This window comes from Phyllobates terribilis, unplaced genomic scaffold, assembly GCF_046119375.1.
Source record: "Phyllobates terribilis strain yellow unplaced genomic scaffold, ASM4611937v1 Scaffold_1__5_contigs__length_1240528914, whole genome shotgun sequence".
Taxonomy (NCBI): domain Eukaryota; kingdom Metazoa; phylum Chordata; class Amphibia; order Anura; family Dendrobatidae; genus Phyllobates; species Phyllobates terribilis.
This window is the reverse complement of record NW_027362761.1, coordinates 69,416,996-69,428,365: the sequence shown is the minus strand read 5'-3', so window position 1 is coordinate 69,428,365 and position 11,370 is coordinate 69,416,996. Positions and strand designations below refer to the sequence as shown.

The window sequence follows — 11,370 nt, the reverse complement described above, 5'->3', positions numbered from 1 at the left end:
ATGTTGAACTGGACACATGATGTGATTAGGTGCTCCTGAATGGAATACATTTTTTTTTTCTCCTTTTAGCAATCAAATGTTTGGCACGTAAAGAGTTAACCCAGTCCAACTGGGTATTAGGAGATAGTTTTCACTAGGAGCATATACTTCTGCCTCCTGTATGATGCTGACCAATCATAAGCAGGCAGCAATACAGGAGTGCAGAAGGACCTCTGGTGATGTAATCAGGGTCACATGACCTGAGTACACAAGTCTTCCCAGCTGGAGTGTGCAGCCTAAGTCAGCACTGAAGATATATTATACTGCACAGCAGTGTGGAAATATTGACTGAAGTTAATATTGAAAAGCAATGACTGGGTTTCATTAGTTAATATTCAGTAAATTTACATAGAAGTAACTTTCAATCAGCTTCAAGTTATTTCAGTGACCATTGTAGGTTTTTCTTAATTTAATAGAAGGCAACCAACAATTTTGTCCATGTGTGTGCAGGCTGTTAACATTAGAATGATCAATATGCAGCCTAGCATTATGTTCAAAAATGGCTCCTGGGACACATTGGAGAAATGGCAGTATCACTGGTTCCATGGTTGATCTATTCTGTACTGAAGGTGAATTAGACATCCCATACTAAGCCTACAGGGTCAAACAGTATCTACATGAACCGTCAGAAGCATTTGCACGACACTGGGTTTCGAGCCAGATGTTCAGCTACAAGTGTCCAATTGATCTCACATCACTAATAGGCTAGTATGATGCAGAGCAAGACAGCAATGGAGGCTGCACTGGAGGTCTGTCCTCTAAAGTGACATGTTTCGCTTTTGTCTTGGATGCAATTATAGCCAAAGATTTGTTTAGAGATCACACAGGAGTCGCGCTGTTAACTCATCTGCCTTTTCAGTGCCGTCCTACTTATTGTGATCACTGCTCTGTTCTCTCACTGTGGTCTCTCTGAGTTTGCCTCTTGCAGCACTCCCCACCACTGCTGCATCTTCCTGCTGTCTCCACCTGGCTATAGGGAGGTGCGGCCCGTCTCTGCAAGAATTTTACACTGCTGTGTCCTACCGAGTGGCCTATCTGCTACTATCAGGGGATATATTAGGCAGCTACTCCCTCCACTCCTTGCCTGAGCTTTGGTTCTAGTCTGTAGTTTGTAGTTTGTTGCTAGCTTTCAGTCTAGGTGTGTTCCTGTTTTGTCTCTTTTTACCGACTTGGCTTGTCTACCTGCTATGTCTGATCTCTCTGCGCCTGACCCCAGCTTTGCCTTCTGGACCTGTGCTGTCTGCCCTGACCCTGGACTGTCTATGTTTTTGTCTGTGCCCTCTGTACCTCAAGTCCCTGCCTTGACCCGTTTAGCAGCTACTGCAGGTCCGGGCACTGCCCTGGAGTGGCACCTGGTGGCTACACTGCGGCCCAAACCTATCCTCTAGTGAAGACCTGGTAGCCATGTAGTCACACCCCTACAGGGTAAGCCCGGCCAGTGTTGCAGTGTGTCCATAGCCATCACCGTCACAGTGGGCAACTTTATGAAGAGGCCTTCATGAGGAAATATCATATCAGTCCTATTCCAAGGATTATGGTGTGGGTGGCATAATGTACGGTAGCCAGACCCCTCCAGTCTTTATTCCAGGTAGACTAAAAGCTTGGTGTTAAATTGATTTGGTCAAGGAACCAGAGGTTGTCATTTATCTAAAATGTGCCAGAAACACTTTTTCAACGAGATAACGCCAGGCAGCATGTTGCTTGTACTACTGTGAGCATCCTGTGTGGCCTAAATGTGCTACCATGGCCTGCAGTGACTCCAGGCTTGTCTCCCATTGAGCACATCTGGGCTGTCATTGGTCATCAATTACAAAGGAGGATCTCCCCGCAGCGAATTTTTAAGATTTGCGTTCCCCAGTACATTGAGTGTGGCAGAACATTCCTTAGACAACCAATAATAACTTTATTGATAGCATGCCAAAGCATGTAAGTGTTTGGATTTCTGTGCCTGGCTCTCATACTCGATACTAAATAAACTGAGATGTTTTGAAAATGTTGTTTCTATTTACTATACCCCTATAATCAGAGGTGTATCTAGGTTTTCTGGCACCCGGGGCAAGAGTTCAGTTTGGCGCCCCCCCTTCTCCAGCACATATGTGATTTGCACACTTAGTCATGTGCCGACGAGCTGTTCTTCCTAATTCTCTCAATGTTCAGTGAAAAACTGAGAAAAGCAGAAAGAGAAGCTCGTTGTCACGTCAACGTAAGTATGAAAATCGCATATGAGTGAGGTATCCATGTGATGGCTGCTGGAACCAGCAAGCAGAGCTGAATCCTGACAGTGAGAATATTACAACACTGTTAGGATTGGCTACAGGGCTTCATTTTATAATTAAAGAGCTTGTCCAGGTTTGAGATTAAAGTCTGCAGTCAATCTATGTGACTGCAAGCTTTTGAATTCTCACAGCACATGCACTGCACACTTTTAGGATTCTGCCTTGCACAAGCATGAGATTTGTATACTTCTGGCCACATTCCGACTAGACGTGTTCAGCCTCGCTCAATTCATTGCCATTGAGTGAGGCCACACATGTCTAGTCAGCATGTGACCACAAGTATGCAAATCGCTAGCACGAGAGAATCCTGACCGCGTGCAGGAATTCAGAAGTCTGCAGTCACATAGAATGATAGAATGACTGCAGACTCATCACAACCCCTTTAATGCTCCTAACATAAATAAAAATCTGAGAATTAGTATCACAAAAAACATTTACATCCAGGTACCTGATCGATGACGCTATCTCTGGAGTCGCTTTCTTTCTTCATCTTATCCAGAAGCCATGATGACTTTTCTCATCCACAGCTCGTCTCTGCAGACTTACATCTTCTCTGGTCTTCTGCAGCACATCCCCACACGATGCCCTAAAAGATAGCAGTGTCATTATAATGCTGAATAAAAATATCTGCCCTACGCTGAGCCTCTGAATAAATAATTGCCCCTCACTATATTCCCTGTCCCTCTTATGGTACATGCCCTCCACACTGCCCTCTCCTTACCATACTGCCCCCCCTCCCCGTATAGGGCCCAGTCTCTATACTGTGCCCCCTCATCACTCTCCCCTTCCTTGGCTTACTGTCCCTTCCTGGCTGTGCCCTTACACTGTCCTCCCATACTACACCCCCAACACTACTCAGTCTCTATTCTGTGCCCACTCACACTTTTCTCCTCACATTATTTCCTCCTCCTCCTCATACCGTCTTCTCTCACATCCCTCTGCTAACTGTACTGTCTCCTCATATATTTACCCTCACATATCCTCCCAATTCCCCATACGGTGTCTGCACACATCACATCACCCTCGCTCTCCATACTGTGTCCGCATACATTCCCCTCCTTCGCTCCCCATATTGCGTACACACCCATCCTTCCCATTCTGTGTCCGCACCAATCACCCACACACAAAATATCCCCCACCCCTCTCCCACCCATACAATAAATCTCCCACCAACAATATAATTAATCTTCCCCAGCCATACAAAAATCTCCCCCCAGCCATACAATAAATCACCCCCATAGTAAATCACACCCCCAAGCCATACCATAAATCACCCCCCAGCCATAGCATAAATCACCCTCCATAGTAAATCACCCCCCAACCATAGCATAAATCACCCCCCAGCCATACCATAAATCACCCCCACAGTAAATCACCCCCCACAATGAATCTTCACCTCCATTCCATCTTCGGTGTCTTCAGCTCTGAAGCACAAAGCACTTTCCACCAATGACCGCCTCTGCAGCAGCAGCACCGGTGAGTGGCGGCAGCAGCGTGATCACATGACCTGATCACTCTGCTGGTGTCGCTTTGACCCCGAGGTCAGAGCTTCAATGCTGGGAGCCAGCACGCTGCAGCTTCTCTGAGCTGGGTGTCAGTCTGACACCCTGCTCAGAGAACTGCTGACTCCTAAGTCCAGGGGGGTGGCAGAACGCAGCCGCCGGGGGAGACACATTAAACCGCCGCACTAGGCGGCCCGACTGCGCCCCACTGCCGGCTGCGCCCGGCGCACTTGCCACGGCTGCCCCCCCCAGATACACCTCTGCCTATAATATTACCTCCAGTAGATATACACGTTCCTGACCAAATAGTAGACACCATGAGGTTAGCATGAGGGCACAATATCTTGGAATTTGACCTTTGCTGACCGCTGAGCAGCGTGCAGTTCGATTGGCAGTTGGAAAAAGAACACCAGAATTGTGTGCCATTAGCACCCCATTCTCTTGACAGGGAGGCTTACAATGAGCATGAAATGAAAGCGTCTTGAGACATAATGGTGAATGTTTTTCTGCCTGCAACACTATACAGCATGCCTGGCAGGATAGTGTGTCAGTAATGGGCTTGGGAGGCATATCCTTGTAGGGTTGCACAAATCTTCACCATACCTTAATCCAATTGAGAACCTCTGGCATATAATGCATCAGTGCATCTGACTACTTTGATTTTTGTGGTGGGTTAAGACGAATTGGAATCCAGCCCTCAAATTGATTGACCAGTTTATTTTCAATCAGTAAAGATTTTCAGCTTGAATATTTTGTTCACCGAGATCCGATGTAAGTGTTCCTTAATTTGTTTGAGCAGTGTATAACAATACATTTCTTCCTCTTCTTATCAATTGGCATGGCGGGCATCTGGTAAGGCGCAAATGCGAGGAGGAGGTTCAGAGAGTTAATCTCCAGTGGCCTTGCCCTTTCTCCCCCATGTACACAGTACAGACTGACTCCTCAGCTGGTCTGTGGGCCCAACCAAGTACACGAATGCTAATACCAACCCCCCAGTCATTGCAACCTCATTTTATGGCTGGGCTGCAACACACCTATAAGGCTGTATTGCTAAGTCTCGGTGACCCACCAATGCAGTTACAGTGATAGTGTTGTGAGAGGAACCAGTAGCAAATATGATCTTTATAGCTATGTCACTGGATTTCAGGGATAACAAATACATTTTCAAAGGAGAAAACATATTGAAAAACTACCCAAAACCTGATATTTTCCATAAGTTATCATGATAGCCAGTTAGGTGGACGTATTTTATTTCCTTACAAAGAAATAGATTTTTATTCACTTACAGAGAAATTATAAATATTAAAAAAACTTGAGACGAGTTTGACCATCGCATCTTCCTGGAACTCTCTCATAAGTCAACTTTCTCCTCTTCAGTTGGGACAGCTGAGTCATTGTTTCTGTTTTTAAAGAAAAGGAGAAATATAAAAAATGAATTGAATTCAATAATCAAGTGCTACTTAGGCCCCTTCACACGTCTTTGTTTAAACACGTGAGAAAACGATACCGGTGTCATCAGTGTGTCTAATGACACACTGATGTACATAGACACACAGATATAAAAACAGTATTTTTCTGGAATGGATAAAGAAAGAAATGACAAAACGTCTCCTATACTTAGCAATATTGAACGCAGACAGCACACTGATGGTACACTAATGCCATCTGTGTGCGGTACGTATTTTTCATGGTCAGGGTGGCCACAATATAACTGAGAAATATACAGTGCAGTGTGTAGCATGGAGCCGGCCGCGCGTGCCACGTCATGGCGCATGCGCGGCTCCCTGCTCGACACTGCGCGAGTGCGGCCGGCTGCACACTACAAACTGTGCAAGTGGGGCTGCCCGCTCGACAGTGTGCAAGCGTGGCTCCAAGCGCCACATTGCGCAAGCTTGGGATTCCAGTGACGTTGGCGCAACCAGGGAAATCAATCAAATTGAGTGGGTGGTGACGCCTGTGACTGAACAGAAAATGAAGCACACCCCTATGACTAAATGAGCAGGTACGATCTAACTATATAAAGTTGTTTTTGGACATCACTACTCCGCCATTTTTAATTTAAATAACAGGTTAGTGATGCTCATTGCATCACTAACAACACACTGCATTTTCCTCATGTGTTCATCCTTCCTTTTTACCTTCCCTTATATCGAGAAACACACTGTACCTTCTGACATTCCTTCTTTTGACGTGATGCTATTCACTTTTAATCTCTTTCCAACAGCAATTTTTTGGGAGCAATAAGAACCTGTCTCTTCATTGCTGCCAGCTGTGAAAAGATGGCTGAGAAATGTCTTCTGCGTTTGTGTTGATGGGCCCCTCTGCACCTCTGAAGGTTGTGGCTGGCTAATACACACAGCATTTGTAAAATCATCACAGTTTAATGGATTTGTCGAATTCTGTTCACTTAATAAATCAGCAAAGAAGGTTTGTCGGTTAATGGAAAAGCTTGGCTCTTGTTCTTTACTTTTCAAAACAGGGTTGGGATGATGGGAAACTGTGTGCAATAAACGGTGTTGTCCAGAGGAGAATGGCCCCTCAACTGTATTATCTTGTAGGTATGCAGATTGATATTTTTCCAGTCCTTTTTCTGACCATGTCCACTGTTTTAGAGGCTTAGCAAAATCTGTCTCCATGTGACAACTCTGGCCAAACGTCACTGACGGATCAGATATGGCAAATCTCTTAACGATGTGAAATTCTGAAGCCGGCCCTGGTTGAGATATATTATCTTTGCTTTGACTTCTGCTTGTGTTTTCAGTCCTGGTTGGTTTTTGAGAAGGTCTTGGTGAGGAGACAGATAAGCTCAGCTGATGATTGGCAGTGATATCACTAAAGTGCTGAAAAAAAATTAATAAGCATGATGGATTCAAAGCCCATGTATGGATTTCTGATAATGATAACTTAACACTCACTTGCAAACACTCTTAATAGGTAAGCCGGGGTCATATTAAGGTTGGTGAAGGTCACAGACAATATCTGACTCCCTATCTCAGCCAAATATTGGAATGATAGCAGCACGAAACTGTAAAGTTTCACTATTTTAAGAAAAGGGAGGGTATCGTCAGAGAATGGGCTATTGTTTAAATCGGGTTATTGGTGTTAAATGTAATCTTTTTTATTTGTATTGATGTTTTTTGTCACATCACAATCTGTATTAAAAATAAAAATTACACTCCAACTTCCTGTTTAAGAAAACAAGTGGACGTTAGCCACAATGAAGTGACCCTACCATTTGCATTGAAGCATCTAATGAGCGTGTGCAAAGGACATTGTGAAGAGAAGGAGCATATATAGAGGTTTTGCCCGTCATTGTTTTCCTACCTCTGATAAGGAAACTGCTGTAAAGTCTTACTGAAAGGACAGGATGCATATAAAAAAAAACCTATTGACCAGTGTGAAAATTGCAAGATTATTATTTTTTTTTAAATAAAGATTTTACTGTAAAAAAAAAGCAACTATTAAAAAAAATACATTTAACACAAAAGCCTTATTTAAACAAAAGGTCATTTTCTGATGATAGTTATTGCAATAATCAAGCTCACTAAAAGCTAACAGTGCCTTATGATAAGAATGTTGCAGTCAATATCAAAATTGTAGACTGACTTTTTTCAACACATTATTTATTATCTTACCTTTAAAATTTTTGATGGCACTTCTGGGAAAAGTTGTTTAAGTTGGTCATTGGTTGCAGAAAGTAACCACTGTAATGAGGATCCTCTGTGTAGAAGTAGCTGAGCCACCATGGGATTAATGCATGGGAATGAAACCAAAACTTTCTCTGCCTAGAAAATATTGGTGATATTGCATTAGGTTTTGTGCTCCATCAATAATGAAAAAAATATTGACATTGGGATAACTTGCAATATAAAGAAAAACTGTCAGCCCTATTTTGTAATGCAAAGTAAAGCCATGGCTGTAATGGCGCTATAATGCTGATTACATTGACTCCTTTAGTGAAGAAATCTGCTTTATGGTTCTTCTTTAATCAGCATTTTAAGTTCTCTGCTAGATTTTGGTGCACAGGGGCCGGACTGTATACTGAGTATTCTCCTCCCTGTCTGTGATTCCCCGGCCCCTCGCTGCCTCCTCTGTTTGAAATCTCAACAGTGACCTGTCAGTCACAGACCAGAGGAAGGTGGACGGGCCGGGGAATCACAGAACAGGAGATTAATTAGCAGAAAACTTCAAATGCTGATTACAGAACAACAACAAAGTGGATTTCTTCGCCAAGGTATTAATGTAATCAATATTACAGCGCCTTTACAGCCTTGTCTTTAGTTTATAATACAAAATCGTGCTGACAGATTCACTTTAAATCTGTTATTGTAAAATACTTTATTCTTGTAGTCAACCACCCCAGTTTCGTTTTTCTGAAATCACTGCTGCAGTATGCCATACTGCAGAGATATGGGAACAAAAACAAACTTACTACACAGATACGAGAACAGAACTGAGATTAGTACATCAATAAGGAAACAGAACCGCTCTTACTACAGTCATGGCCAAAAGTATTGAGAATGAGACAAATAGTAATTTTTCCAAAGTTTACTGCTTCATTTTTTGTAATGGCAATTTGCATATACTCCTGAATGTCAAAGAGTGATCAGCTTAACAGCAATTACTGTACTTGCAAAGTCAATATTTGCCCAGAAAATGAACTTTAACCCCCAAAACACATTTCAACATCATTGCAGTCCGGCCTTAAAAGGAGCAGCTAACATCGTTTTAGTGATTGATCCATTAACACAGGCGTGGGTGTTGATGAGGACAGGGCTGGCGATCAATCAGTCATGATTAAGTAAGAATGACATCACTGGACACTTTAAAAGGAGGCTGGTTCTTGGTATCATTGTTTCTCTTCAGTTAACCATGGTTATCTCTAAAGAAACACGTGCAGCCATCATTGCACTGCACAAAAATGGCCTAACAGGGAAGAGTATCGCAGCTACAAAGATTGCACCTCAGTCAACAATCTATCGCATCATCAAGAACTTCAAGGAGAGAGCTTCCATTGTTGTCAAAAAGGCTCCAGGGCGCCCAAGAAAGACCAGCAAGCGCCAGGACTGTATCTTAAAACTGTTTCAGCTGCGGGATCGGACTACCAGCAGTGCCGAGCTTGCTCAGGAATGGCAGCAGGCTGGTGTGAGTGCTTCTGCACGCACTGTGAGGCGGAGACTCTTTGAGCAAGGGCTGGTTTCAAGGAGGGCAGCAAAGAAGCCACTTCTCTCCAGAAAAAACATCAGGGACCGACTGATATTCTGAAAAAGGTACAGGGAGTGGACTGCTCAGGACTGGGGCATTTTCTCTGATGAATCCCCTTTTCGATTGTTTGGGACATCTGGAAAACAGCTTATTCGGAGAAGAAGAGGTGAGCGCTACCACCAGTCTTGTCTCATGCCAACTGTAAAGCATCCTGAAACCATTCATGTGTGGGGTTGCTTCTCAGCCAAGGGAATCGGCTCACTCACAGTCTTGCCTAAAAACACAGCCATGAATAAAGAATGGTACCAGAATGTCCTCCAAGAGCAACTTCTCCCAACCGTCCAAGAGCAGTTTGGCGCCCAACAATGCCTTTTCCAGCATGATGGAGCACCTTGCCATAAAGCAAAGGTGATAACTAAATGGCTCATGGAACAAAACATAGAGATTTTGGGTCCATGGCCTGGAAACTCCCCAGATCTTAATCCCATTGAGAACTTGTGGTCAATCATCAAGAGACGGGTGGACAAACAAAAACCAACAAATTCTGGCAAAATGCAAGCATTGATTATGCAAGAATGGACTGCTATCAGTCAGGATTTGGTCCAAAAGTTGATTGAGAGCATGCCAGGGAGAATTACAGAGGTCTTGAAGAAGAAGGGGCAACACTGCAAATATTGACTTGCTGCATTAACTCATTCTAACTGTCAATATAACCTATTGGTACTCATAATATGATTGCAATTATATTTCTGTATGTGATATAAACATCAGACAAACACTAATAAAAACCAGAGGCCTGCAGATCATGTGAAAATATAATTTTGGTGTCATTCTCAAAACTTTTGACTGTACATAGATACATCAACAGAACCAAGCTTACTATATATATGGGAACAGAAACAAGTTTACTGCATAAATATGGTACCAGAACTGAGCTTACTACATAGATACAATAACAGAAAAAAGATTTCTGAACTAACATGTGCATAGCTGGCACAAGACTCAATACCAATAATACCTACAAAAACCACAGAAGAGTCACAATCGCCAGAAAATACTACAAAATAGTCAAAACGTTATTATTAGTGTTGAGCGAGCACTAAAATGCTCGGGTGCTCGAAGCTCGGGCCGAGCTCGCCGTTATACTCGGGTGCTCGACCCGAGCAACGAGCCCAATGTTAGTCTATGGGAGATTCGAGCATTTTTGCGGTGGCACCCCCGGCAGTCTTTTAAAAGCCTAACAAGTGCCCAAAACGATAGTGACAGTGCTCAAATGACATGGGGACAGCATGGGGATCGCCCCAGGAAGCATTTCTGACCCCCAGGTCACTGCTGTCAACAACGTGGTCAGAGGTATTAAGCCACTTTTACGGGTTCACAATAAAAAGTTCAAAAACGAAAGTGAAACTTTTTTCCTGTGAAATATGTTAAGGAACATCCTTTCCAGGGAAAAGACTTGTGTATAAGTTAAAATAAATGACCAAAAACAAAAATACTCCTCCACACCTTCGGCTATGTTCACAAGTAGCATTTTTTATGCGTTTTTGCACTTTTGTATTGCTTTCAACTATGACAAATGCATTCACCGGGAAATGTCATTTTAACATTTTACAACCTTATCTGGCCATGTGCTGTGTGACACATGCATAAAGTGCTGAAAAGACATGGGAACAGCATGGGGAAGACCCCTGGAAGCATCTCTGACTCCCAGGTCACTGTCTAAAAGTGTGCCCATCATAAGTGATCCTTGCCGCATCAGAAGATGCAGACTTGCAACTATCCCCATGCAAGATCTAGTCCCAGGGCAGTGTTCAATTGTACCTCCCCCATTCCTTGCAATGCAAGCGCAAGTATGCAGCCTGCCACCCACCCCCAGGCTGCGATACCATACTGCTTGCTTGCTTGAACTTGAAATTGGGCCTTTTAGGCATGTGGAGGCGGAATCTGGCCACCACGTCATGGCTGTGTTGGCGGCCTGGAATCCATACTCAGTCCCCAGCTGCCTGGCGGCCGGGTGTCCATACTCGGTCCCCAGCCGCCCCGCGGCCGGGTGTCCACACACGGTCCCCAGCCACCTGGGGGCAGCCGGGTGTCCATAAACGGTCCCCAGCCGCCCCTATTTCTCCTTGGAACATCCCCCCACACACTTTTCTTAGCCCGGCCCGCTTTAGGCAGCATTGGACGAGCCCACCAGAGAACCAGACTCCTCCGGTGGGCCCTGACTTCTCCATCGTGGAGTTGAGAGTGCCAAGGTGAGGAGCATGATGAGGATGACAGAAGTTAGCATCTGCTATGTTTTCTTTTAATGCAAGTGTAAGTGTGCAGCCTGCCACCCACCCACCCCCAGA

At 44.1% G+C, this 11,370-nt stretch overlaps 1 protein-coding gene across 1 annotated transcript; it reads right to left on the bottom strand.

Annotated features, from left to right (window-relative positions):
- Positions 1 to 5,119: 5,119 nt before the first annotated feature.
- On the bottom strand, positions 5,120 to 7,598 carry LOC141265528 (protein shortage in chiasmata 1 ortholog-like). Its single transcript, XM_073679130.1, has 3 exons — positions 7,453 to 7,598; positions 5,985 to 6,657; positions 5,120 to 5,217 (listed from the first exon to the last, which is right to left on the bottom strand). Exons 1-3 carry the CDS (start codon positions 7,561 to 7,563, stop codon positions 5,120 to 5,122), a joined length of 882 nt encoding a protein of 293 aa, XP_073535231.1. The 5' UTR covers positions 7,564 to 7,598.
- Between the last annotated feature and the right edge of the window lie 3,772 nt (positions 7,599 to 11,370).